The 23,665-nt window shown below is 45.0% G+C and overlaps 1 protein-coding gene across 15 annotated transcripts in view; it reads right to left on the bottom strand.

Moving 5' to 3' along the window:
- ank1a (ankyrin 1, erythrocytic a) overlaps nt 1-23,665 on the bottom strand; it is a 103,844-nt gene that overhangs the window by 18,568 nt on the left and 61,611 nt on the right. For 9 of the 15 annotated variants that reach the window (XM_079369872.1, XM_079369879.1, XM_079369873.1 and 6 more), the window contains 36 exons: nt 22,985-23,083; nt 22,240-22,338; nt 21,792-21,890; nt 21,401-21,586; nt 21,199-21,297; nt 21,000-21,098; nt 20,802-20,900; nt 20,251-20,448; nt 20,060-20,158; nt 19,858-19,956; nt 19,665-19,763; nt 18,449-18,646; nt 18,260-18,358; nt 18,079-18,177; nt 17,773-17,970; nt 17,552-17,650; nt 16,397-16,495; nt 15,405-15,503; nt 14,994-15,086; nt 13,964-14,036; nt 13,779-13,799; nt 10,137-10,257; nt 9,825-9,903; nt 8,811-8,926; nt 8,497-8,721; nt 7,776-7,930; nt 7,482-7,693; nt 4,878-5,082; nt 4,655-4,751; nt 3,831-4,059; nt 3,624-3,752; nt 3,154-3,273; nt 2,977-3,061; nt 2,804-2,878; nt 1,634-1,765; nt 1,300-1,455 (listed from right to left, as the gene is read on the bottom strand). In XM_079369872.1, the coding sequence (XP_079225998.1) occupies nt 1,300-1,455; nt 1,634-1,765; nt 2,804-2,878; nt 2,977-3,061; nt 3,154-3,273; nt 3,624-3,752; nt 3,831-4,059; nt 4,655-4,751; nt 4,878-5,082; nt 7,482-7,693; nt 7,776-7,930; nt 8,497-8,721; nt 8,811-8,926; nt 9,825-9,903; nt 10,137-10,257; nt 13,779-13,799; nt 13,964-14,036; nt 14,994-15,086; nt 15,405-15,503; nt 16,397-16,495; nt 17,552-17,650; nt 17,773-17,970; nt 18,079-18,177; nt 18,260-18,358; nt 18,449-18,646; nt 19,665-19,763; nt 19,858-19,956; nt 20,060-20,158; nt 20,251-20,448; nt 20,802-20,900; nt 21,000-21,098; nt 21,199-21,297; nt 21,401-21,586; nt 21,792-21,890; nt 22,240-22,338; nt 22,985-23,083 (4,489 nt within the window). The remainder of the gene's footprint in view (nt 1-1,299; nt 1,456-1,633; nt 1,766-2,803; nt 2,879-2,976; nt 3,062-3,153; nt 3,274-3,623; nt 3,753-3,830; nt 4,060-4,654; nt 4,752-4,877; nt 5,083-7,481; nt 7,694-7,775; nt 7,931-8,496; nt 8,722-8,810; nt 8,927-9,824; nt 9,904-10,136; nt 10,258-13,778; nt 13,800-13,963; nt 14,037-14,993; nt 15,087-15,404; nt 15,504-16,396; nt 16,496-17,551; nt 17,651-17,772; nt 17,971-18,078; nt 18,178-18,259; nt 18,359-18,448; nt 18,647-19,664; nt 19,764-19,857; nt 19,957-20,059; nt 20,159-20,250; nt 20,449-20,801; nt 20,901-20,999; nt 21,099-21,198; nt 21,298-21,400; nt 21,587-21,791; nt 21,891-22,239; nt 22,339-22,984; nt 23,084-23,665) is intronic. The other 6 variants (XM_079369880.1, XM_079369886.1, XM_079369881.1 and 3 more) reach the window with 5 other exon arrangements.

Below are 23,665 nucleotides of genomic sequence, written 5' to 3'. Positions count from 1 at the left end.
CTGATCACCATACTGCTAGCGGTGCCAGTTCCTGGGCAGCCACCTCACTCTGACGTCTTTCCATTAATTCAAGAGTTTTCTTCTGGATTAATAAATCATCTGATCTTTTTTAAAATGTCTCAGTCACAAAAAATGATGTCAATATAAAACTATAACATATAAGTGTCCTAATCCTGAGTATCCCTTAAAGCAAAATTATTCACAAAATTCTCAGAAGCTGCCAAATGTTGTGTCTTAAAGGCCACATATTATGCAAAATACACTTCACCATGTTTCCCAACACTAATATAACGTATGTCGCTAGTCTGACTACAAGTCTGTCTTCTGCCTGCTCCACTTTTCATAAAATGTGTCCTCAAACAGGCCGTTTGGAAATGTTCCCTTCATGACATCACAAAGGGCAGTAGCCCCTCCCCCAGGTGGGTGACACTCCCACAGCTAGGTGTTTGTTCTGCCCTCTGAGTCTGCCTTCTCACCGTAAACAATAGGACATGGAGCCAGAAAGCACCGAGAACACCCTTCCAGAGAGGGGGCGTGGTCAGACACAGCTCATTTACATATTTAAAGCTACAGACACAGAAACAGCCTGTTCTGAGCAGGGCTGAAACACACTTCACACACATGTTTTGAGGAGCTCGAAGACTTGTTTAAACTCATTGAAAAGGAGGATTCTTAATCTTTGCATATGATTTTATGACCTGCCAGTTCATTTTGCTGCTCTGTAAATAAAGGTTATTATATTATTTTATAGTGCAACACAGCGCTCGCAGTACCTGACTCTGTCTAATGAAGACGAAAGGAGGAGAAGCTGATTGAGTCAACTGATGGCTAAAAGATAACGACTAACTGGAGACGATGGTTAAAAAAAGAAGAAGCAGGAAACATCCCGATTCCCAGCCTACTTTACTTCTATTTAGTATTTTGCTCGAATGCTATTCATTTAGGTTCTGACGATTTAGTGCAACATCGTGCGCTCCGCTTTGCTTCACAGTGACTTCTATCACAGAGAGGTGCTATTGAGGTTATCGTACAGTAGGAGTGTCCTGAGTCCCTCTGCATGTGGCCAAGGTAAACTCCTGCAAACGTTTGTGGCAGTGTTCATACACAAGAGCATCACAGAGGATAAAGAATAACAACCTGGGGAAAACAGAGAGAGTTCAGAGGGGAACAAACTTCACTTTGCCGTCAGGGGGGGAAATCTGGGGAACATGTTTATTGGAAAGGTGGCTCAGGATCAAGGCAAAAGGAACGACGGGAAGAGGGCTGCATTGTGGGATTGTTCTTGGGGAGAATACTCACCATTGGTCATACCAGGGGAGAGGTGTTCTCTCTCGTTGTGTCGGCGTCTGCTGAGATCACGGGACCCTTGTCTCGCGGTCTGAGGCGGCTGGCCCTCCAACATGTTGACTATGTCCATCCGGTCGATACTCTTCAGAGCTGCGTACAAGCTCTCCACTGCACACCAGACGGATGAAAAAAGACGAGCGGTTGAAATGAGCACTCTCTGCGATATCTCCCGGGCAGGGCAAAAATTCTCTCACACACCAGGCCCGATACATAGGTGGGTATTTGAAGCATCTTTGTTTGTGTAAGACAGTGTGAGCTCGGCTCTGCTCCGATGTCTCGTACTCACTCTTGGCCCTCTTGCCCTCACGTGTGGCCCACAGGTTGAGCAGTGCAGAACTCTGCTCCAGCAGCGAGTTGGGATTCTCCACTCGGATCTTATTGATGTCGTCCACGCTGAGCTGCAGCTCTCGGGCCAACTCTGTTCAGAGATGAGTCAGACAGGACATGTAGACAAAATCCAAACATTCCCCCCCCTCTCCCTCAAGGTGTTCTTTTTCATTTATGAAGCTGGAAAAGCAAACCTTTTACATCTAACAATCAGCTCAATCAAAATATATTACACAATATGTGACCTTTAATGATTTACAAACGACCATAGGAAGCTGACAGCTCGGAGGGATAGAAGCAAAGAAGAGGAATCATAAAACAAAGAATGAAAAAACTACAAATGTTCACAGACATACTCAGTTAACCCTTTATCGGGCAAGTGACTATTTTTGGTAATTTCCCTACACATTACATATGGCCGCCCTTCTGCACCTCATCAAGGTCGAGAAGCACACGATCCTCACTCAGCCAATCAGAAGAGATCACCCTATGTAGCTGATTCTGCCATTGTGGCATTTGAACCAAATATGGTACCTTCATCAATGTTTATTTTTCTCAATGAAATTATTATTTGTTTTTTTTACAGAAATAAATTTCTGTTATGTCCTCCAATAACACTCTGATGTTGAATTTTTGAACCCTATACATTTTTGAATGAACCCTATAAAAGGGTTAATTCAGATAAAATCTTCTCTGTAGGAGTCTCTCATTTATATATATATATATATATACATTATTATTAATTATTATTTTTTTCATGTATTTGTTTGTTTATAGTGGGTGGGTCTAATTTCGGCACCTTAGCTGTGGCTAAAAAGAGTCTGATGTGAAAAACGTCCAAATAAAACCGTATAATTAAATAAAAATCAGCTCTGTCAGAAAACATTAGCATCATGCTGTCACAGTGTTCAGTCTAATTTTGGAGATGGACTTAAACAGGAGCTCCGCCCACTCCAGGCTGAAAAGTCAATCAAACAGCTCCGGTGTTTGGCAGCAAAACAGCCGTATAATTAGTCTGGTTGGCTCGTGGCCGTGTTCTAACTTTGTGTAATCAGCGGCGAGCTCGACAAGCTTGTCAGACATAAGGTAAACATGGTCGGTTTACAGCACATGTTTTCTGTTCGCCTACCGGCCCAGCTCAGTCCCAACTGCTCTGCAATCACAGCCATCTTCAGCTCCGTCCTCTCCATGGCACTCATCGACGCTGCAAAGAAAACAGAGCGCACACTGCTGGCGTTAACGTCTCGCTCACTCGGGCTGATGTGAAATGTGATTACAAGTGGAAGAACTGGATCGTCTTACCCATGGCAGGCTCATTTAACGCGCTGTATCTTTCTCTCAAAGCCAGCGGAGTCAGAGTCCGTCTTCGGTCTTCACTCCCGATAATCTGCAAATCAAATCAAAGAAGTCCGTCGTCTTAAAACACTCCGCACGCGTCCGGTAACTGTGCATTTAAAACTTCGCCAGCTCTGCCGATACCTTGATACACGGAGGCATGGTGATGTTGAGGTTACACAGCACATGCTGGCTGTCCTCGTACTTTGTGGACTTGCGCAGGAAAGACAGAAATCCGGCGGGCTCTTTACTGCTGTCTCTTACCTGAAACACAGGAAGAGCAGAGACAGAGCTGGTAACAGGTAGAAACTGAGAACACACAGACAACATATCTGAAAGAGCTCAAAACACTCTCCGACAATGTGAAGCTCCCAGAAAGCAGCCATGCTTGTTTTACCTACGAGACCTATTCACACTGCTCTTTCAAGGCACCATATTTATGCACCTGTCGCATTTTCAGCTTCTGGTTCTGCTCGAGGTCTCTGCCCGTTGAAAAGAAGTTAATCCCTCCCACTGTGTTTGCTCACACACTTGATGTAACTTTTTGAACTGGTTAACGATCAGCTGATCGGACAAAACTTGAGTTGGATTTGTCAGAGACCAAATGACGATACCTTCACAGAGACAGGAAGTCGGTTATCTCTGAAGGCCTGGAAGCTGAAGCAGCGAGGCTGCTGGGTCGCCTTCCTGACCGGCACCAGATTCCCTGAACACTCCAGGTGAAGCGGCATTCCCTCCATCACCTGCAGCGTAAAAAAAACAGGCGTTAAACTCCCTCCAGTGTCAGCGGTCTTACTGGTTTTTTCACACTCTGAACAGACCTCTATGTCTCTGCTGCGAGCCACCTCGGTGAAGTTCTCGTGCTGCTCCAGGGTTTTATCCATCTTATCGTCGGTCATACAGTAGCAGCGCAGGCGGCCCTCGCGCAGCTCGTTCATCTTTGCAAACACCACAAACTTGGCCATGTAGGGAACGGCCGACAGCTCTCTGTACAGCAGGTTGGCAAAGGAGACGGCCTCGGCTGTCCGAGGACAGTCGGCGAGCCAGAATCTGAGAGGAGACAATGACGTGTAATCACAGTAATGAGTATAAAGCTGTCTGATGTAAACAGTGCTGAGCCACTCGCTGGAATCATTTCTGGCGTTATCAACTGCTCCAATCAATGCAGCTGGTGGGACGGGTCTCTGCATCCGACTCCCTGAAGGATCTCCAGAAATGATTTCTCCCCGTGTCCGAGGAAGCGTCACTTCCTCTCATTATTTAGCTGAATATTTTCAGCTCAGGTTTGGATCCTCTTTTCTTCATCTATGAGCTTCATTTATATTTTTTCTCTTCTTGTTTCTTTCTGCTTTAATTATTAATTCAAATTAGTTTGACAATCAGAAAAGTAGGCGCCGTGTTCTTTGACCTCCCGAACCATGCTGTGTTTTTTTTATTTATATATGAACGTTTGTCGGGCAGTGTTACCAGGGGTCCAGGTGGGGGGGCTTTTCTCTGTACATACTGTTTGCGTCTTTCTTCATGAACACACTCCCACATGAACAGCTTTTCTTGCTCACCATGTAAAACGATCTCAACAAAGAGAAATGCTTATATTTCTAAATTCTTTCTGCTGAAAACATTCTGTGTCGCCAACCTAACTTACCGTGCCGAGACGTTGGTTGTGAAACTGGCACAGTCGTTGGCATACATGAGCTTGGTGGTGCCAGTGATGTCTTCCCACTGGGCCGGAGCAGTGCCTCCTGGGAATCAGACGGGATAAAGGAAAACCGGTTAATGTCAATTCGTCCTCATTATAGCTCTTATTATCAGCTCTCCTGAACACACACACACACACACACACACACACACACACACACACCTCCTACCTATGACAGAGCAGAGCAGGCGCAGACTGGTTGTGTCGCCCTCTCCAGAGTCTCGGGGGCTCTCCTTCCAGGACGGAGGCAGGGGTATACGCAGCCCGATGGGCCGGTGGAACTTGCGCCGCCGAGGCTCCACCGTGACCACGGGGCTAAAATTAGCCTGGTTACCCAGCAGCTTAGCAACCAGCTCATCTGGAACTGGCTGAGCCTGAAGATTAAAGTAAATGATGGAGAGAGAGAGAGGAGGAGAGGAGGGGGGGCGGGTAACACAAGCGTGGGTTTCATGAAGTGGAAATGAGACAAAAGAAGGAAAGAAACGAGCGTGCAGGGGAGATGAATTAACCACGGTGTGATGGCAGGTAGAAATAAATCATGCGAGGCGGATGACGGGACCAGACAGCAAACCAAGAGGGACAAATGAAAGATGGAGAGAGAGAAAGAGTACACGATGAATAAAGTACCTTAACCACCAGGAGGCTGTGTGACTTAATAACTCTCTTTATTGTAAAATGTAACAAAGTGTGTTAACAGGAAGCGTTTACAATCATTAGTACAGAAGTGTTTCACAAAGGCACCGTGGCTTACACATGACTAAAGCACATTAGAGTTAGCTTATATGTTCCTATGGTTATAAAAATAGTTCACATCGATTTATATAAAGAGATTCTATTTGACTTATAATTAGTCAGCTAAAATGTGACCGAACATAATCAGCTGCTCACACATTCATTTATTACTCTAAACATCTCGTTTAAAAAATTAGCAGGAGGTCCATTTTGGTTTACTCTGGCAGAAGTTTGAAGCCTCCACAAGATACCTAAAACTCATTATATGCTTCAAATCACAACCAACGTCATCACAGAAGCCAGAAGAATAAAATCTACAGGAAATAAAAACAAAAAACAAAAACAAAACAAAACAAACAAAAACAAACGTGCACAAAGGATAAATGTAACCCCTCAAACATGCCAAACGTGCATATATAACAAAGACACCCACTACAAAGTTAATGACAGAAGATAACATTTAAGGCTTTTTTTTTTTTTGTTTTTTGTTTTAAAGAAACCCTGTCAACTGTAACAACAGTCCATATAAATCGTACAGTATCTTTATTGCTTAAAGGTCACATATCATCCTCCTCTTCAACCACTTTAAATACGTCTCAGATCTTTAAAACATGTGTGAAGTGTGTTGTTGTAAATCCACTCTGATCCTGTATTTGATCATGTCTATAAACCCCTCTATTTCAGCCCTGCTCAGAACAGGCTGTTTCTGTGTCTGTAGCTTTAAATATGTAAATGAGCTGTCTGACCACGCCCCCTCTCTGGAAGGGCTCAGGCTTTCTCCCTATTGATAAACACTGTTGTTTACGGTGAGAAGGCAGACTCAGAGGGCAGAACAAACACCTAGCTGTGGGAGTGTCACCCACCTGGGGGAGGGGCTACTGCCCTTTGTGATGTCATGAAGGGAAACTCTCCAAACGGCCCGTTTGAGCTCACATTTTCTGAAAAGTGGAGCAGGCAGAAGACGGAGAGGACGGACTTATCTCATCATTGGGGGGTTTGTAGACAGACTGGGGTCACATGTTAGTGTTAGAAAAACATGATGTGTATTTTGCGTCATATATGACCTTTAAGTTGGAGTTTTGAAACAAGATTTGGGGTAAAGAATAAAGTATAGAGGCGTGAGTTGAAGATGTAAAAAATGTCGCTTAAAACAATTTGGAGCTGAAGCGTCAACAGATGATATTTTGACAACGAGCTTTATTTATGAAGATATCACGCGTCACCACTTTCAGTGTGGGGAGTCACCTTAAAGCTCCTGTGAGCAACTTCTGGTTCACATTGATTTTTGTTGCCTTCCTGTGGACAAAGTGGTACATCACATCTTTTCGATGTATGTGCAAAAGTGTGTGATGAAAAAAATCTCCTTCTGCTTTCATTTTAAGAGTCAATCGAATCGTCTTACTGTCAAATCTTTGCAGTGGAACATGTAAAGAATGCTGATTTCTGCGACAGCTGATAATCAATTTAAAAACCCAGGGACATTTAAGGTCATTTAAAATGATGTAATTTAAACATCAGTCGTCTTCCTGATCTTGTTTGCATCATTTCGGCCTGTTTCATAACCAAATACAAACTCCTCACAGGAGCTTTAAAGCCTTTTTTCAGAGCATCATGATTGGAACAGCTAGTACGTAAATCATCACCAACAGTGTTTCCTCTCAAGCGCAATAATGCACAGTACTTCTTTTTAAGTTGTGTTTGCTGTCGTCAGCATTTTTAAAAGACAATGAACATAATAAAAGTCTAAAACAAGAAAGAAATCACTCATGACAATATCATATCAGCACTGCATGAGCAGTCGATGAAGATGCAAAGTGCATGCACTGTGTGAAATGCAAAAAAAAAAAAGGTCCTTTAAAGATAGCGAGCAAACTAAAAAAGCAACAGAAAATATATGTGGAAAAACTATTTCAAGTGCTGATATGATCGTGTGTCCATGATCAATACATCCATCATGCTTTTTTTTTTTTTTTTTCAGGCAACACAGGCATTAACGATTCTGTCTTTCTTCTCCTTCCTTCTCATCATCGTCCCATCTCACCTGCAGCCCCAGGCGGACTCGTTTGGTGACTGCCGTCTCGGGGAACGAGGCCTGGACCAATGGCACCAGTTTACTTGTCAGCGAGCCGCCCTCTGGTCCAATCAGGTCGCTCTCCTGCTGGACTCGCGACACAACAGCAAAGTAAAGGGGGAAGTCGGTGGAGATGATGCGACGGATTCTCTTCTTCCCCAGCTCCTCTTGACTTTCCAACTCTGGAGGACACGAGAGGAGGAAGGTCAGAAGGCGGAAAAACAAACCAAACCTCAGAGACATGTTGGACCAAGTCTCACTCACCCTCATCCATCCCGTTGAGGATTGTTTCTAGAACCTCGTCGCCGTAGCGATTGCGATGTTCTTTCCAGACCGAGCCGTTCTCGCTCCTCAGCACCACAAGCTCCCGGTCACCGCGGCCGAGAGCGGCGAAGTGAGGGATCTCTACGATGACGGGCCTGCCGCACAACACACGTTGTACAAACACGTTACTTGAATCCAATATTTTATTTTTTTCTTTGAATTAAATGCGTGTTGTTCTCTTTCGTTTGCTGTTTATATTTATTGATGAAATCTTTTTTTTCTTGTTTGTTACTGATTGGCCGAATGTCACAAACAAAATGTAGTCGAATGCACATGAAGATGGATGAAGATGGATGACATGTAAATTTATGAGGTAAAATAATTTAAAATAAAATAATAAAATATTTTATTATTTTATTCATGTAATAAAATTTATGTCATAAAATAATTTATTTTATTTATGTCGCGTGAGGCTAGTAGTTCTCAACACTTCCTGTCTAATCTGCAGAAAAATAAATAAACAATGAATAAAAAAAAAATAAAAAAAATAAAGTATCGTATCTAACCTGAATTAACAGGAAATTAAAAACATTAAAGTAATCTCATACACGTTCGATATGTTCCCTCTGTGCAGCCTGGAGTCGCTTTAATTTACAGGAAAAAAAACAACAACAAACAAAAACAAATCTCGATGGATCGTATTGATGTTTTTCTTCCTCACCCCAGAAACTGCATCCCTGCTGGACCGAGGGAGATGATCCTGCTGGCCAGCCCCTCTCCCTCCACGAGCGGAGGGGGGCTGGTCAGCTTCTGCGGCTTCACCAGGCGGCAGGTGATCCGGGTGGGTGCCGCACAGGTCCGTGGAGGTATGATGACACGCAGACCGTTGTGCCTGCTGCCTCGCATTGAGCCGCCACGAGCATCTACCATGAAACTGACCAGGAACCTGTTCAAGGACCAGATGTGTGACATTAAGGGGCCGGACTGCAGATACTGTATTTTTAATTAAACACACACACACGGTGCTCTGCTGACCCTGTGTGGATGGGACTGGCGACCGGGCTGACGTTGTCTGAGGTCTCAGTCGCAGGGCTGCTGGGAATCAGTGAGTCATCGTCGTACTCTTTGGGCAGTGGAAGAGGAGTGTGTTGCTGCAACAGACAAAACCATCATTTGAATTAGAAACAACTGCACTTTCATCTTCAGCGTCCATCAGATATGTGTGCACGGCGTGTCGGCTCCACGCCTACAGGATGCGTTTAAAGAGCGCAGTACGGAGCTGCACCGCCGGACAGCGTGAAACCAAGCGGCGCCCTCTCTGTGTAATATGATGTATGAGGAATAAAACTGGTATCAAACACAACAAAGTCATCGTTCTCAACAAGATGAGTTACAGAGGGAACCTTCTTGGATTCGTCTTTCGTCGAGATTTTTGTGTTTCTACCATCGGTAAGTGTGACGACATTTTACGACGTCAAAACAGAGTGTTTTATTCTGAAAATAAACTGAGTGTTGTTTCCACGCTTGACTTCCTGTCCTGCTCCATCTTTACTGTGGCGAGATGGATGCGTCACGCTCCAGCATCCGAGCAAAAGTAGAAAACCTTGAGTAATCTGCCGCGTCAGGGTTCGGACCGCCGGAGCTGAGACCCCCCCAGCAGCCGAGCCGGTGGAAGCACAAACATTGATGAATGTAAAAAAAACTTAAAAATATCTTAAAAAAAAAAAATCTCTGTAAACTCGGATTTGTAGCACTGCTCCTAAATCGACCCAGATATTCCTGCTGCTGGTGTGGATGTAGCCGCTCATGAAGCAGCGGGAGAAATTCGGGATTTGGTGTTTTGTCACATCAGACGTGTTCCAGCAGGAGGCGGGATCGAACCCATGACCTTCTCGCTGAGGGACAAACCGCCTCGCCATCGTCACTTCAGGCCGTTTAATAAATGACACCGCTCAGTTAAAAGTCGAGTTATCCCGCCTTTAGTGCACAAACCTTTAATAAACGCGTCTCACGCACGCCCCCTGGCTGTGATGTGGAGCAGTGCAGTACCTGATCTATCTCGTGTTCCTTCAGGATGACGGTCTCCGGAGACACTCGGGGGATCCTTGGAATGGCTGGCGAGTAATTCCTGTTGTGTTACAGAACAAGAAACAAGTCAGATGGAAGAACGGCGTTCCTTACATCTCCTCCCAAGTGCTCATCCCTGGTGTGTAGATAGATAGATACTTTATTGATCCCGTGGGGAAATTAAATAGTAGTGAGTGTCTATGCAGCGTCCCCATCTACCCATCCACCTACAGTAATGAGTGTGTGACTACCAGCTCGGCTTTCTCGCCTGCTTCCCCACCCAGCCCCCCTTACGCTGTGCCCAGCCCTCTCTCGTACTCCAGTGATTTCTTGGGGGAGAGGAAATCGTCATCATGGTCTTTCATGTCATCCATCTTCATGTACCTGGCCCCTTCTGTCCCCAGGAGCTCCTCTCCTTCAGAGAACAACATGCCAAAGAGAGCGAACACACGGTGGTCAGGTTGGGGGGGAAACAGCACAAGAAGAGAAAAGAGAGAAAGAAGGAAAAAAAAAGAAAAAGAACGAGATTGTTAGCCGGAGGGGTTCGAGTTCACGTGGTCGAGCAGGATTAAGGCGATGGCTCTGGGGTTCAGGGGTTAGACTGGTGAGATGAGACATTAGTGACAATGGACATCTTTACTGCTCATTATAACATCCACTCACTTCTACACAACATCAGGACTTAAAATAAGGGAACAAGTCGGAGGAGATCGCCGCATCAACAACAACACACTCATGTTTATTGGCCAGGTGAGTTCACATCAAATATCAGCAATAAACATAAAATAATTTTAGTTAATATCTTCAAGACTAAAGGAGACAGAAGAGCAGTGTTTAAAATCACAGAAGGATTTTAATAATTTAAACTTTTAACTGTGATTAATGGCTTAATTTTAAAAGTTAATAAAGACAAATCACATTCTGAATCGCATATTTCAAATTCCATAATTTAGCAATTAATTAAAAAGTGTGTTAGGCTTTTATTTTGAATGTTTGTACTGCCTTAAGCTTGAGAGTACTTTGTTTGCTGTTTAAACTCAACCATGCTTTTATTTTGAAATAAAGTACGCCCAAAGAGTTAGGAGCAGTTAACTTGAGCACAGAAACAGGAAGTGGTCCCGAAAAGAGCTCAAAGGAAGAATAAGAAAGGTCAATGTGTGATGTCATCAGGTGGATATGACTTTCGATTCGTCAGCTGAGCGGTCGGAGAATTTACTCAAAGATCTTGTTTGACATCACAGAGACTACAGGGAGACGTCGAGGACGATCTACGGTGAGCCTGAAGGGACAAAATAGGATGAAAAAAATGTACTCATTTATTCTTTTAATCGAGGATTAACGCGGTGATGCTGACGGTCCTAAAACATAGGACACATCACACACAGCTTTTCATTTATTTACATCTATTTATATATATTTATATAATTTTTTTTTCTATGTAAAAACTTGCTGCTGTTTTTATTTTTGCACTACGAGCCAATGCAATTTCCGATTTCCGTTCTTATCTGCACTGCAGAGTTCAAGTTTGAATGAGAATAAAGAAATTGTTATTGTAGTATTGATTGAGAGCCCCCTGCTGGCAGAATCTACACATTGCATCTGTAAAGTGTCCGTATTGATTTTCAATTTTCTGCAATGCCTCGTTACATCCCTACTTATAACCTCTGTATGGAGTTAATTAGAGGCATTGTGTTCAGCACACAGCAGCATCCTTAAAATGTGTCTTACAGCACGAATACGAAGACAAATCGTGACCGAGATTTGGATACTAACACGCCAGCATCAGCTCACGACAACACGCACACACTGACCAGCTCTGCTGCTCCCTCCTGAACGGACACCAGTACATCCCCATGTGAGCAGACGTTAGTTTTTCTTTACTTACCCCCCCTATAAAAAACAGGCAGGTAGTTTTTCCCGAGATCCCCGGCAACACAGAGGAGCGTTCGCTGTGTGTATTAAAACTGTGAGTGAATCAGCACAGCTTGTGTGAGTGGGTGTCTGTATGCAGTCCAGAGCCGGTGGCATTACACCGTGTTTCACACACTTCACACACAGAGGTTCACACAACCCATGTCTTGTACGAGCTCTGTGTGTGTGTGTGTGTGTGTGTGTGTGTGTGTGTGTGTGTGTACATGAGATAACCCGACGGTATCATTTGACCGTTCCGGATACGAGATGTTTCTTTAAGAGTGCGACTCAGCAACTCTCTATATTTAGAGCAACGGTGACAATCTGTCAGTCGAATTATCAGGAGGCTAAAAATATCACGACACAAAGTCCTGGAGCATCACTGTTAGTCACGTTAAGTTCAGGCATTAGAAGTTAGTCCACATGCAATGAGAGATTCTTCTCTTTACGCCACCAGGGGGCAACAAAAACAAGCAGGGATCATTCGCGAGCAAATAGTCGCTGCCCGAACTTCCGGTACTCTGAAACTTTAAATACTCAGATCAGTATAAACTGAGATTTACGACGTCCTTACGGTGTGTGATAAAGATGCAAACGTTGTATTTTTGTGTCTTACAAACACACAGCAGAGGAGGTGAAAAAGTCTAAATTGCACAAATACAATGGCAGCTATTTGTGTTTATGAGGGAAGCTAAACAAAAACAGGAAACTACCCAACATTAAGTGCCGAGGAATTCTTCATTTACTGCCGTGGGAGGGTGACAGGACGCATCAAAGTATACAATACTGGTTTTGTTGCTTATTTAGACATTACACAAAAAAACAAAAAAATGTCACACTAAAATATCTAAATTAATTAAAAATTGACGAACCCTATGTCATATATATTATAAAAGCTGCCGTGCTGCTGTTGATAAACACGTCTCGTAAGTTATCGCCTTCACGGCCACCTCGAGTTTGTTTTCATCTGTCGTTTTGGGCGAATCACTCCCATGATTCCCCGCCAGCTTCAACGTCATCGTTTGTGTTCGCTTTGATTGAGAGCCCCCTGGTGGTGGGATTTACAAACTGTCCACATTCGCTGTCCTTTAAACTCTGACGTCCGTGTTCGCTCCCTCCTGACGGGGAATCTTTGGCTCTTTGGCTCTCTCGATGCAACACTAAAAACGAAAGCTTGAAAAAAATGCTCGATCGGTTTACTGTTGGTTTCTGTCAGTCTATCAGCTGTAAAATGACATTTATGACTAAAAAGTAAAAAGTCTAGTGAGACTAAGCCCCGCCCCCCCCAAAAAAAGTCAGAAAACATGAGCGGCAACTCTCCGTATAGAGCCAGATGTTAATTCCTGTCTGATACAAGCAGTCCTGTGAACCAGTGTTTTTAATGCAAACATTTGGGTTTCAGCCACTTTAACAATAAACTTGAAACCATCGTTCTCTTTGACTCCTGAGCCACCGACCTCTCAGCCAATGAGACGCCTTTAAACTGAACGTAAGACGGCTACAAATGATGCGCTACATGACTGACACAAATGGAAAGACACTGAAATGCAGGCGACTGTGACGACAAAGCGATGATCTGAAAAGACAGCGCTCCTCCACGCTGAACTGGTGTAAGCTCACGGAGCAGCTTTCACACACACACACACACACACACACACACACACACACACACACACACACACACACAGATTTGTCACGTGTTAAATCTGATGTGCGATGAGTGGATCATGAGTGATCTGTAACCGTAACCATCAGGACTCGCTGTTGTAACACGGAGGAGAAAAAGAGACTCGGAGGATTAGAGGAATGGGAGTGTTACTGGAGGGACGTTTGAAGGTTACAGACATGGGTGCTATGGGTGCATGCCAATGACAGACCAGAGCCACCATCACAGTGAGCGCCACCACAGGGGGGAGCAGGAGCGAGAGATAAAGACCGAGAGGGGTGAGCTTGAAATGGAGCCAGACAATATATAGAAACACCGACCTATGAATGCCGCACAAAGAAAGAAAGAGACATTCATACCTAATGTTAGCTGTGCAATTCCTAAAAAAGGGCAAAAAAGCAAAAATAGTATTGGAGTAATTGAATATGAACTACATGACCAGCATCAAGTCAGCCTTTGCAAACAGAAAATTATATTTAGATTACAACTGAGTTCATCAACGCAAGTCCATGAGGTGAGCTGAACGTGTCATGAGGTGGTCTACCTTCATCCTCGGACACGTCCAAGATCTCATCCACTGTTTCTGGGAAGCTCATGCGATGTTTCTCTGTGGTCGTCTGAGCAACACGGGGAAGAAGCAGATAAAAGGCAAGAAATCAGAGGATTAGTATTTATCTTCATGTGTTTTCTACCGGGGAAACTTTTCAGCCCTTTTTTTGACTAATCCAAATTGGAAACTTTCCATGATTTTATGGGAATCAACTGGAAATTGAGATTTAATTTAAGCATGTGTATAAATATTTTTTTTGGCCTCAGCAGACATTCATGTAAAATGATACAATTAAATAATATTTAAAAAGATTTACATCACATTTTTTTAAATATATAAAGCCGTAATATCATCCAAACGTACTTCCCTTTATGTAATCTGATGTAATAAAATGTGTTGCTTTAATAATGTCTGGGCTCAATCACCTGTGCACGTGATGGAGGAGTGCATGTAGGGGGCGTGGCCTCTACAGCCCTGCAGTCAGCAGAGTGCTCTGTGCACGTGATGGAGGAGTGCATGTAGGGGGCGTGGCCTCTACAGCCCTGCAGTCAGCAGAGTGCTCTGTGCACGTGATGGAGGAGTGCATGTAGGGGGCGTGGCCTCTACAGCCCTGCAGTCAGCAGAGTGCTCTGTGCACGTGATGGAGGAGTGCATGTAGGGGGCGTGGCCTCTACAGCCCTGCAGTCAGCAGAGTGCTCTGTGCACGTGATGGAGGAGTGCATGTAGGGGGCGTGGCCTCTACAGCCCTGCAGTCAGCAGAGTGCTCTGTGCACGTGATGGAGGAGTGCATGTAGGGGGCGTGGCCTCTACAGCCCTGCAGTCAGCAGAGTGCTCTGTGCACGTGATCATGAATAACTTAGATATTCACTCATTTAATCCGGATTATACTCAAATACATTTTAAGTTCCCTGTTTTTGGGGGTCATTCATTAGAGGGCCGTTTATTCCCATGGAAAGTTTCCAACTTTGAAAATTCCCGTAATTTTGCAACCGTAGTTTCTGCGCAGTGTTACGAAACTTCTCACCATGGAAACCGTCTCCTCGGTGACGAGCTTTAGGACGTCGATCACAGAGATGTAGCCCAACCTCTTCGCAATAGCCAGGGCTGACGTACCGTTCTGTCAGACAGGGAGGATCACTTCAGTCAGACGTTTCATGCTAACATAGTACACAGTGTTTTTCCGTTTTTTACACATAAATCTCCTAAAAGTTTCCTTAAATTTCCGGGGTGGTGGCCTTCATGTGTGCATGCAAATTCTTCCCCCCTTGCTTTATTCTTTTACCGCCAGCCTCCTCGTAAAAAGTCTGCAGCATGCAGCATGTCCTGCTTCCTGGGAATCTCTCCAGGAAGATTCCCGGCTGCAGGCTGTGCTGAAACACTCTGGAAGTGTTCAGGAGTGCGTGTGTGAAAAAGGGTGTTTTGAGTTGACGCTCACAGTCGTGGTCTCGTTGGGCTGAGCGCCGTGCTTCAGCAGCAGTGTCACGATGTCCGTGTGTCCCTGCTGGGCCGCCTGGTGCAGAGGAGTGTAACCGAGCTGAAAGACACAAGAACAGACCTTTAATTCAATGTGTCTCATCATCGACCTCAAATACAACAAATACTGAAACATCTGTCAGCGCCGTTCACTCCTCCCGTGTTATCTCGTAGTTCTCCTGTGATGTGTGCACAGCTGCTCATAACAGACCCAGCAGGACAGAGAACAGCAAACCTGTGGCGACGCACGGCATGCAGTGTGCACGGACTAAAAGCAGATCTGTTCAGACGTGCCTCCGTCTAATCTGTCTGTGTTTTTATTACAACTGTTTTTTTTTTTTTTTTAAAGATGTATTTTTCGCCCGCGCGATTAGCATAGCCTCGCTACATGGGAAGCGCGCGCTGCCGCTGCGCCACCAGCGCCCCTATTACAACTGTTTTGTACGAACTGTGTTTAATTTTTCCGAAGCACTTTGTGACGTTTTCCGCTCTTGAAAGGTGCTCTATAAATAAACTTTTACTTACTTACTATGTCCACATTAAAAACAGTGAGGTGAATTGATTTTGAGAAAATCAATTTGATTTGTCCCTGAAAGACGAGAGTGTTGATCTTTGGAGCAGTAAAGGCGAGTCCAGAGTGAACAAGCGGCACATCCGACACGAGATTTATAGATTCAAAGATACAAGACTTCATCTCGCCTCTTTTACAGAACACAATAATGAGCGCTGGAGGGATCTGTGGTTTCTTTAATGAGACTTATCTCCCTCGTCGAGTGGAAGTATTTCCACACGTCGGAGAGGTGAAACGATCAATCATCACACGGAGACGCCTGTTTTCACAGCTCGGAGAATCCTTAAAAAGACGGGACTGGTGTTTGAAGGTGCGACGTGCTGTGACCGTTCCTGCGTTGACTTCTCGTGTAATCTGATCCGGAACCAGAAGGGGGCGCTCACCCTGGTCTTGCTGTTGACGTTGGCCTGTTGCTGCAGGAGGAACTTCACCATCTTAATGTTGCCATAGTGACACGCTACATGGAGGGGGGTGTAACCCATCTGATGGCGAGAGAGAGGGAAAAGTTAAAAAAATCACAGCAGCGGCACAATTTATGTGACTTAACGATCTTTTAATCTGAGGACATTAGACTTTGGATTTGGTCCTCATTAGAGCTGAATACTTTTCAGAACTGACTGATCTTATAAAAATGTTAAAAAATATAAGTACAAACTAATCCTCCAATGTTAATGTTCCAACCACAATCACAGAGGTGCTAATTCAGCTCTATGTTGACCACATTCATTTAACCTTTCCTCCTATAATCCATAATAATCTGGAGCTACTCCAGCTCGGGAGCTGCTCTACAGACGGTCCAAGCTGTGAAAGTCTCAGGAATCTTGATCCCCAAAGGCTCAGCCGTGTTTTGATGGTAACATAACCCTCTGCTATGAGATCATCAGGCTATTTATGCTACTGTACTTAGACACTATCGGTTTGGACTCCTGTCACAACTACTTCCTGTCAGTGTCTTAAAAGGTCACGTGTTATTCAAAATCTTTTTCACCATGTTCCTCTGACTCTAACATATGTCTCTAGTTTGTCTTCAAACCCCCCAATGATGAGAAAAGTTCATCCTCTCCGTCTTCTGCCTGCTCTGCTTTTCAGAAAACGTGTGCTCAAACAGACCGTTTTGAGATTTTCCCTTCATGACATCACAAAGGGCAGTAGCCCCTCCCCCAGGTGGGTGACACTCCCACAGCTAGGTGTTTGTTCTGCCCTCTGAGTCTGCCTTCTCACCGTAAACAATAGGACATGGAGCCAGAAAGCATCGAGTACACCCGAGCCCTTCCAGAGAGGGGGCGTGGCCAGACACAGCTCATTTACATATTTAAAGCTACAGACACAGAAACAGCCTGTTCTGAGCAGGGCTGAAATAGAGGGGTTTATAGACATGATCAGAGTGCATTTATAACAGCACACTTCACACACGTTTTAAAGATGAGACTTATTTAAACTGGTTGAAGAGGAGGATGACATGTGACCTTTAAGATCGTTTTAAATGGGGCGAGATTATTTCTTCCGTTCATGAGTTTGAAAGACTGAAGACGTCTTACCCTCGTGGCTGCATATACTGAAGCCCCTTGCTTCACCAAGATATCCGCAATCCCAACGTGACCCTCCTGTGCAACCAGATGCAGTGGGGTTAATCCGCTCTGGAGAGAAAAAACATTCATGAGACGACATAAGAACCAACGTCTTACATTTCCTTCATTAAGGACGTCAAAATCCCTCCATTCCTGACCAGTCATCCCTGACTCATGAGTGTGTTTCTTACCTTGTTCCCGAGGTTGACGTTGGCCTGTTTGGCGATGAGGAGCGAGACCATGTCGGGCCTTCCTTCCTGCGAGGCCAGGTGGAGAGGGGTGACCCCCTGCAGTGACTCAGCATTGGCTGACGCTCCATACTGCAGCAGGCTGTTAGCCACCTCCACCTGGTTCTGCTTGGATGCTATGTGGAGAGCGGTGTAGCCATTCTGAAACACACAAGCAAAGGGTTAATGTTTGGAAAAAATCACCCTTTATGTGCTTCTATCAGCCTGCTGGAGTTAATTGAGACTTCTATCTGTTATTTTGTCGCTTACCCTGGCGGCGCTATGCGGGGACCCTCCTTTGCTAACAAGTAAATTAACGACATCCAGGTTGTTGTGATGCACAGCAACATGCAGTGGAGTCAAACCATTCTGAAACAACAAATGCAAAAAAATGTTGACGATTGTAGATCAGATAGATCTTCAGAGTCAGGCGTTTTTTGTTTTTTTTTACCTTCCCAGAAGCATTGGGGTTAGCTCCTCTCTCCAACAACAGCTCCGCTACGTCCACCTTGCCGTACTTTGAGGCCACATGGAGCGGAGTGAAGCCTTTCTACAGAGGCGCACAGAGAAAGGTGTGTGCAGCATTAGTATGGGGAGCAATCGGTAGAGCGGTTGAGGTTAAGGAGGAGGAAGGCTTTACCTTGGTCATCTTGGTCTGCTGGGCCTCCATGTCCAGGAGGATGCGAACGGTTTGCACGTGACCTTCCCGGGCAGCGATGTGGAGGGGCGAGTGGCCGGCTGTGGTGGTGGAGTTAGGGTTGGCTTTCTGCTCCAGCAGCAGCTTCACCAGCTCCTTGTGGCCCATACGAGCAGCACAATGCAGAGGGGTTTGATCGTCCTGTCCAGGGGGGAGAGAGAGAGAGAGGGGGGGGGGTTAATAATAGAAAACACTTTTTTTTTTTCTAAATTCTCCAATTTTATTTCTTAGCTTTACATATGAAAAGCAACACAAGGCTGCTGAACACTAGAATCATAAATGTCACGATTCAGGAGTTTTATGGATTTATGTCACAGGTCTGAACTTTTACTGTTTATTTAACAGCACAATATATCACAATGCATCTTAACATTAAAATCACATCCTGATACTAACTATGAGGAGCGTCTGATAAGGACATTTGCAATTATTTAGGATTTTGGGCTTTTAGGATGGGGGGGATGCCTCTGCAACTCCTTTATCATTTAGGAAGTGCTTAAAAAGGAACAAAAGCCTATCATGAAAAAGCTGCATTTCAACATTTTAGTTTGATATGTCAACATCAATCTGATTTCAGAGTAAAAGTTTGCACAAATCTTCACAATATTTAAAAACACCTGGACTAACATCTGTACCGCAGACGTCCACGACGACTGCACACCCTGCTCTAACATTCCCCGTTTGTTTTTTTTAACTGTGACTCTGCAGAGGAGTTTATAGAGGACATGTTATCCACCTTTTCTAACAGTCCCTTTGTGCTTCGGTTCAGATATAACATGAATCAAGCAGCAGAACGCTCCGTTTTGGTGTGTGTGTCTCTTTAAATGCAACGAGCCCTCCATTGAGTTCTCCTGGTCGACATCACTCCTTTGCTTGTGAGAATAAAAATGGAGGACCTTCGAAAAAGGTTTTTCTCTCAGGTGGAGGTGGAGTCCATGGGTGGAGATACCAGGGAAGTGGATTTTATTTTAATTTGATTTTTTTTAACCAGAATCCCACTGTGACATCACAAGGGGAGCTCAGCATGTTTCTCTGTGTTGTCAGACTTAAACACAAACAAAGGACTGGATGGATTTATTCCACATTTTGAGGGTCAGGTTACCCAAACACATGTTTATTTCACGCTGTCAGAGTATATGAATCAGAGTACGATATTTACCTTTGCCTTCGCGTCTACAGGTGATGCGTTCTGCAGTAAGAACTCCGCCACTTCAAGGTGTCCTGCCCGAGACGCCATATGAAGAGGAGTCTCCACTTTCTACTCACGCACAGAGAAAAAAACAAATCCCACACTCAGACTAAAAACAATGACACAACAAAAAGAGCTGTAAAGACTTCAGAAAGAAACTCACCACATTGGAGGCGCTGGGAGAAGCTCCCTTCTGCAGCAGGATCTTCACGATGTTGAGATGGCCCATGAACGACGCCACATGTAAGGGAGTCAGGCCCGACTGTTTGGAAGAGGAGAAGAATCGGATCAACTTGAAATAATATTCATACATCTAAAATATGAAGTCTGTAAAGTCAGCTCTTTATTTTCCCCGGGCTCCTCACCTCAGTCACCGCCTCTATAGACGCTGAGTGTTTCAGCAGCAGATCCATCACACGCATGTGGTTCTTTTTACACGCGATGTGCAGAGGAGTAAAACCGTTCTGTGAAATCACAGGAAAAAGGTCATCAGTGCTCCGAAGACGTAACTCTGCCTGGACATTCGCTTAGCTGCGTCCGTGCTTAAAAGACTGACCAACGCCCGCGAGTTGGGCTTGCCCCCTTTGTCCAGCAGCACTTTGGCCATGCGGTGATGGCCGCAGTGCGCCGCCACGTGCAGAGGGGTGAGATGGTCCAGTGTGATGTCATCAATCTCGGCGTTGTACTGCAGAAGCTGCTTGACGCAGTCCATGTGGTCCCCCTGTGCTGACATGTGGATCGGAGACAGGCCGTTCTGGGGAAAAAAAAAAATAAATGGAGGAGACGTGGTTATTCTCTCATCGCTTGCTAAACGGGAGGAACTTGGCAAGAAGAGGGAAGAAACCAGAAAAACACAGAGGAAGCAGCACGAGCGGGATTTTATGATCACAATAAAAATCTTAAAAATGCATTTTATTTAAAGGCACCTTTCAAAACACTCGAGGTCGCCTTACAAACCAGCAAAGTAACAATTACACCGATAAAATTATAAACATTAATGTATTGAAGAATGGATTCTCACTGATTTAAACTCATCACCAAAAAAAAAAAGTAGTTGTTCATTTCGGTTATGAGAGATTTGTCTTTGCTTGATCTAAACTGGGTTACCTTGGTTTTTGCCTGGATGGGGGCTCCTTGGTCCAGCAGGATCTCTATAATCCTGACATGACCATTCCTGGCTGCACAGTGCAGAGGAGTCAGCTCATCCTGGGTAAAAAAAAAAAAGAGAGAGGGGATGGTTACTGACTCAGCTCATGATGCATCAAATAAGAAACAGAGAAACAACAGGATAGATATCTGCTGCACCTTGGTCTTGGCATCGATCTGAGCCCCTCTGTCCAGCAGAAGTCGGACCATGATCACATTACCCCGTCTGGATGCAATGTGCAGAGGAGTGATGCCGTTCTGCAGAGACGCACAGATGCAGTTAGACACACACACACACACACACACACACACACACACACTCAAAGATGAACCTTCAGCAGCACTCGTTAAGCCCTACCTTTGGGGTAAAGTTGACATTGGCTCCTCTGTTGAGCAGCAGCTGAGCTACGTTCAAGTTTTCATAGTGTGCAGCAATATGGAGGGGTGTGAATCCAGTCTGCAGGGACACGAGGTGAAAACATGTCATCACCTTTACATACACAATCTAACACCGAACACACGCGCATGCAGAACCCAGCCGCTCACACGCTGGTGCATACCTTGCTGAGCACATCAGGATTTGGGTCATTCTGCAGAAGCACTGCGGCTGTGCGTGTGTCATCGTTGCGTGCTGCAATGTGCAGCGCGGGGAGGCGGACCTTCCCTTTGGTGCCGTAGTTGATGAGCAAGGCTACAACGTTCTCGTGTCCCTGCTGAAGAGCCACGGCGAGAGGAGTGAATCCGTCCTGAAACACACAGGAGAGGGTCAGAGACGTAGACTACCACATGGGGGGGGGGGGGGGGGGGGGTCGGGGGGGGGGGAGGAGGAGGAAGGCTTATGTGAACGAAAACAGAATGGAGACACAGAGTGTGGATCAGCAGGGATTGGGATTGAGGAGTTTTGGGAGATTTTTTTTCGCCTTTTGAAAACTTCTCTCAGTCCTTCAGTACCTCGGTTGGAATGCTTTGATTGGCTCCGTTCTCCAGAAGAAACTTCACAACCTCTAGATGGTTTTCTTGTGCAGCCATGTAGAGTGGAGTGAAACCTTTCTGTCTCAGAAAAAAACGACCGGCAGACACACACACACACACACACACACACACACACACACGCACAGAGGACGAGGAGACACAAGCACAACAAACAGAGAGAGAGAGAGAGAGAGGAAGACATTCACAGATGCACGCACCAGGATGTACACAGAGAGGAAACACCAGCACACAGAAATATAGGAACAAATACAACATGTTAACAGATGGAATTGCAATAGCTGCTGCTGCTGCTGTACAATGGTTTCACAGTAAAGGTCACAAAGCGTCTGCAGTGATCAGCGAGATCAGAGAGAGAGAGAGAGAGAGAGAGAGAGAGGGAGAGAGAGAGAGCGGCGTGGACTCTCACCTGAGACTGAGCGTTTACATTGGCCCCGTAGTTAACCAGCTCTGTGACCACCTGCTCCTGCCCCGCCAGGGCTGCGATGTGCAGGGCCGTGTTCCCTTTCTGACGCGACACACAGACAGAGAAACATCAGCGACAAGGAAAAAACACAAAGACGTCCTTAACAGCTCGAGAGGAGTATTTCTTTGTATCGTCCATTTAGTTTACTTTATTGGATTTTCCATTAGTTAAAGGTAAAGGATGAGCTTCTTCCTGTCTCTTTTCAAAAGAGTCAAATGTGTATTATACTGAAATTGTTTCTTTTTTTCCCCCCATGTGTTTCTTAATTGTTCATCTTTTTTTATTAAAGTACTGTAGGAAAGTAACCCTGTGTATTTCATGCATGCTAAGTTTCATATTTAAATTTTAACCTACCGAACTTTATCTAAAGAGATTTTTGGGCCTTTTCGCCTCTTTACTGGAAAGCGAAGCCGAAGAGACGGGAAACACTGGGCGAAGAGCACAGAGCCGGTCGGATGCTGTGATGGAGACTACGACCTCTGCACCTCTAAATTCATTTGTTTCTACACGAGTGCAGCTTTTCACTTCGGGCGGGAAAAACAGAGTTGAGATTCTCGGTAAAGGAAGCCATGAAGATTGCTTAAAACCCGACTTGCGTCTTCTTTATTGGACGAGATGTGGAGTTTTCAAGGCTGATTGTTTGAAGGGTACCATTAAGAGTGCACACCTTTTTTTTTTTTTTTTTTACCTTTGTAGTGGTCTCCAGTACGATGCCATTGTGAAGTAGCTCCAGCACCATTTTCACGTGGCCTTCTTTCGAGGCCAGATGCAGCCCGTTCAGCCCATTCTGAGTGAGAGAGCAGAGCAGACCTCATACTGAAGGGTCCTCAAAACTCTACGAACACACTGTGAATACTAAAAAAAAAAAAAAAAAAAAAACATAACCTCACATGGACACACAAACACAAACAGTGGCATGCAAACTGCATCCATTTTAGTTTTGTGACCGAAGAAGACTCACGAAGCAAAAGCGGGCAAATACTTACACTTGGACACCACACATGCAGCACTCTCAGAGCGGTCATTTGCAAAAACAATGTGCACAATGTGAAAACATTTCATGTGATTAATGATGGTGAGGGAAGGAGGAGGAGGAGGAGGAGGAGGAGGAGGAGGAGGAGGGGAGGGGGATGGCAGGCCGCTGGTCTCGTGGCTGGGAAGAATACGAGCCGTGTGGGATAGGTCTGACCTCACACAGCCTTCCTTCAGCCGCACAGGACATGTGAGGTTGGACCTTTCCCACACCACTGATATTATTCCTCTGAGTGAGGAGACCACAGCACACCATCACTCTACTGCAGACAGAGGAGAGAGGACGCAAAAAAACACGTGTGTGTGTGTGTGTGTGTGAATAAGGAAAGTATACATG

This window comes from Symphodus melops (assembly GCF_947650265.1).
Source record: "Symphodus melops genome assembly, chromosome: 1".
Taxonomy (NCBI): Eukaryota; Metazoa; Chordata; class Actinopteri; order Labriformes; family Labridae; genus Symphodus; species Symphodus melops.
The sequence above is the reverse complement of the archived record's forward strand: the minus strand, read 5'-3'. Positions and strand labels throughout refer to the sequence as shown.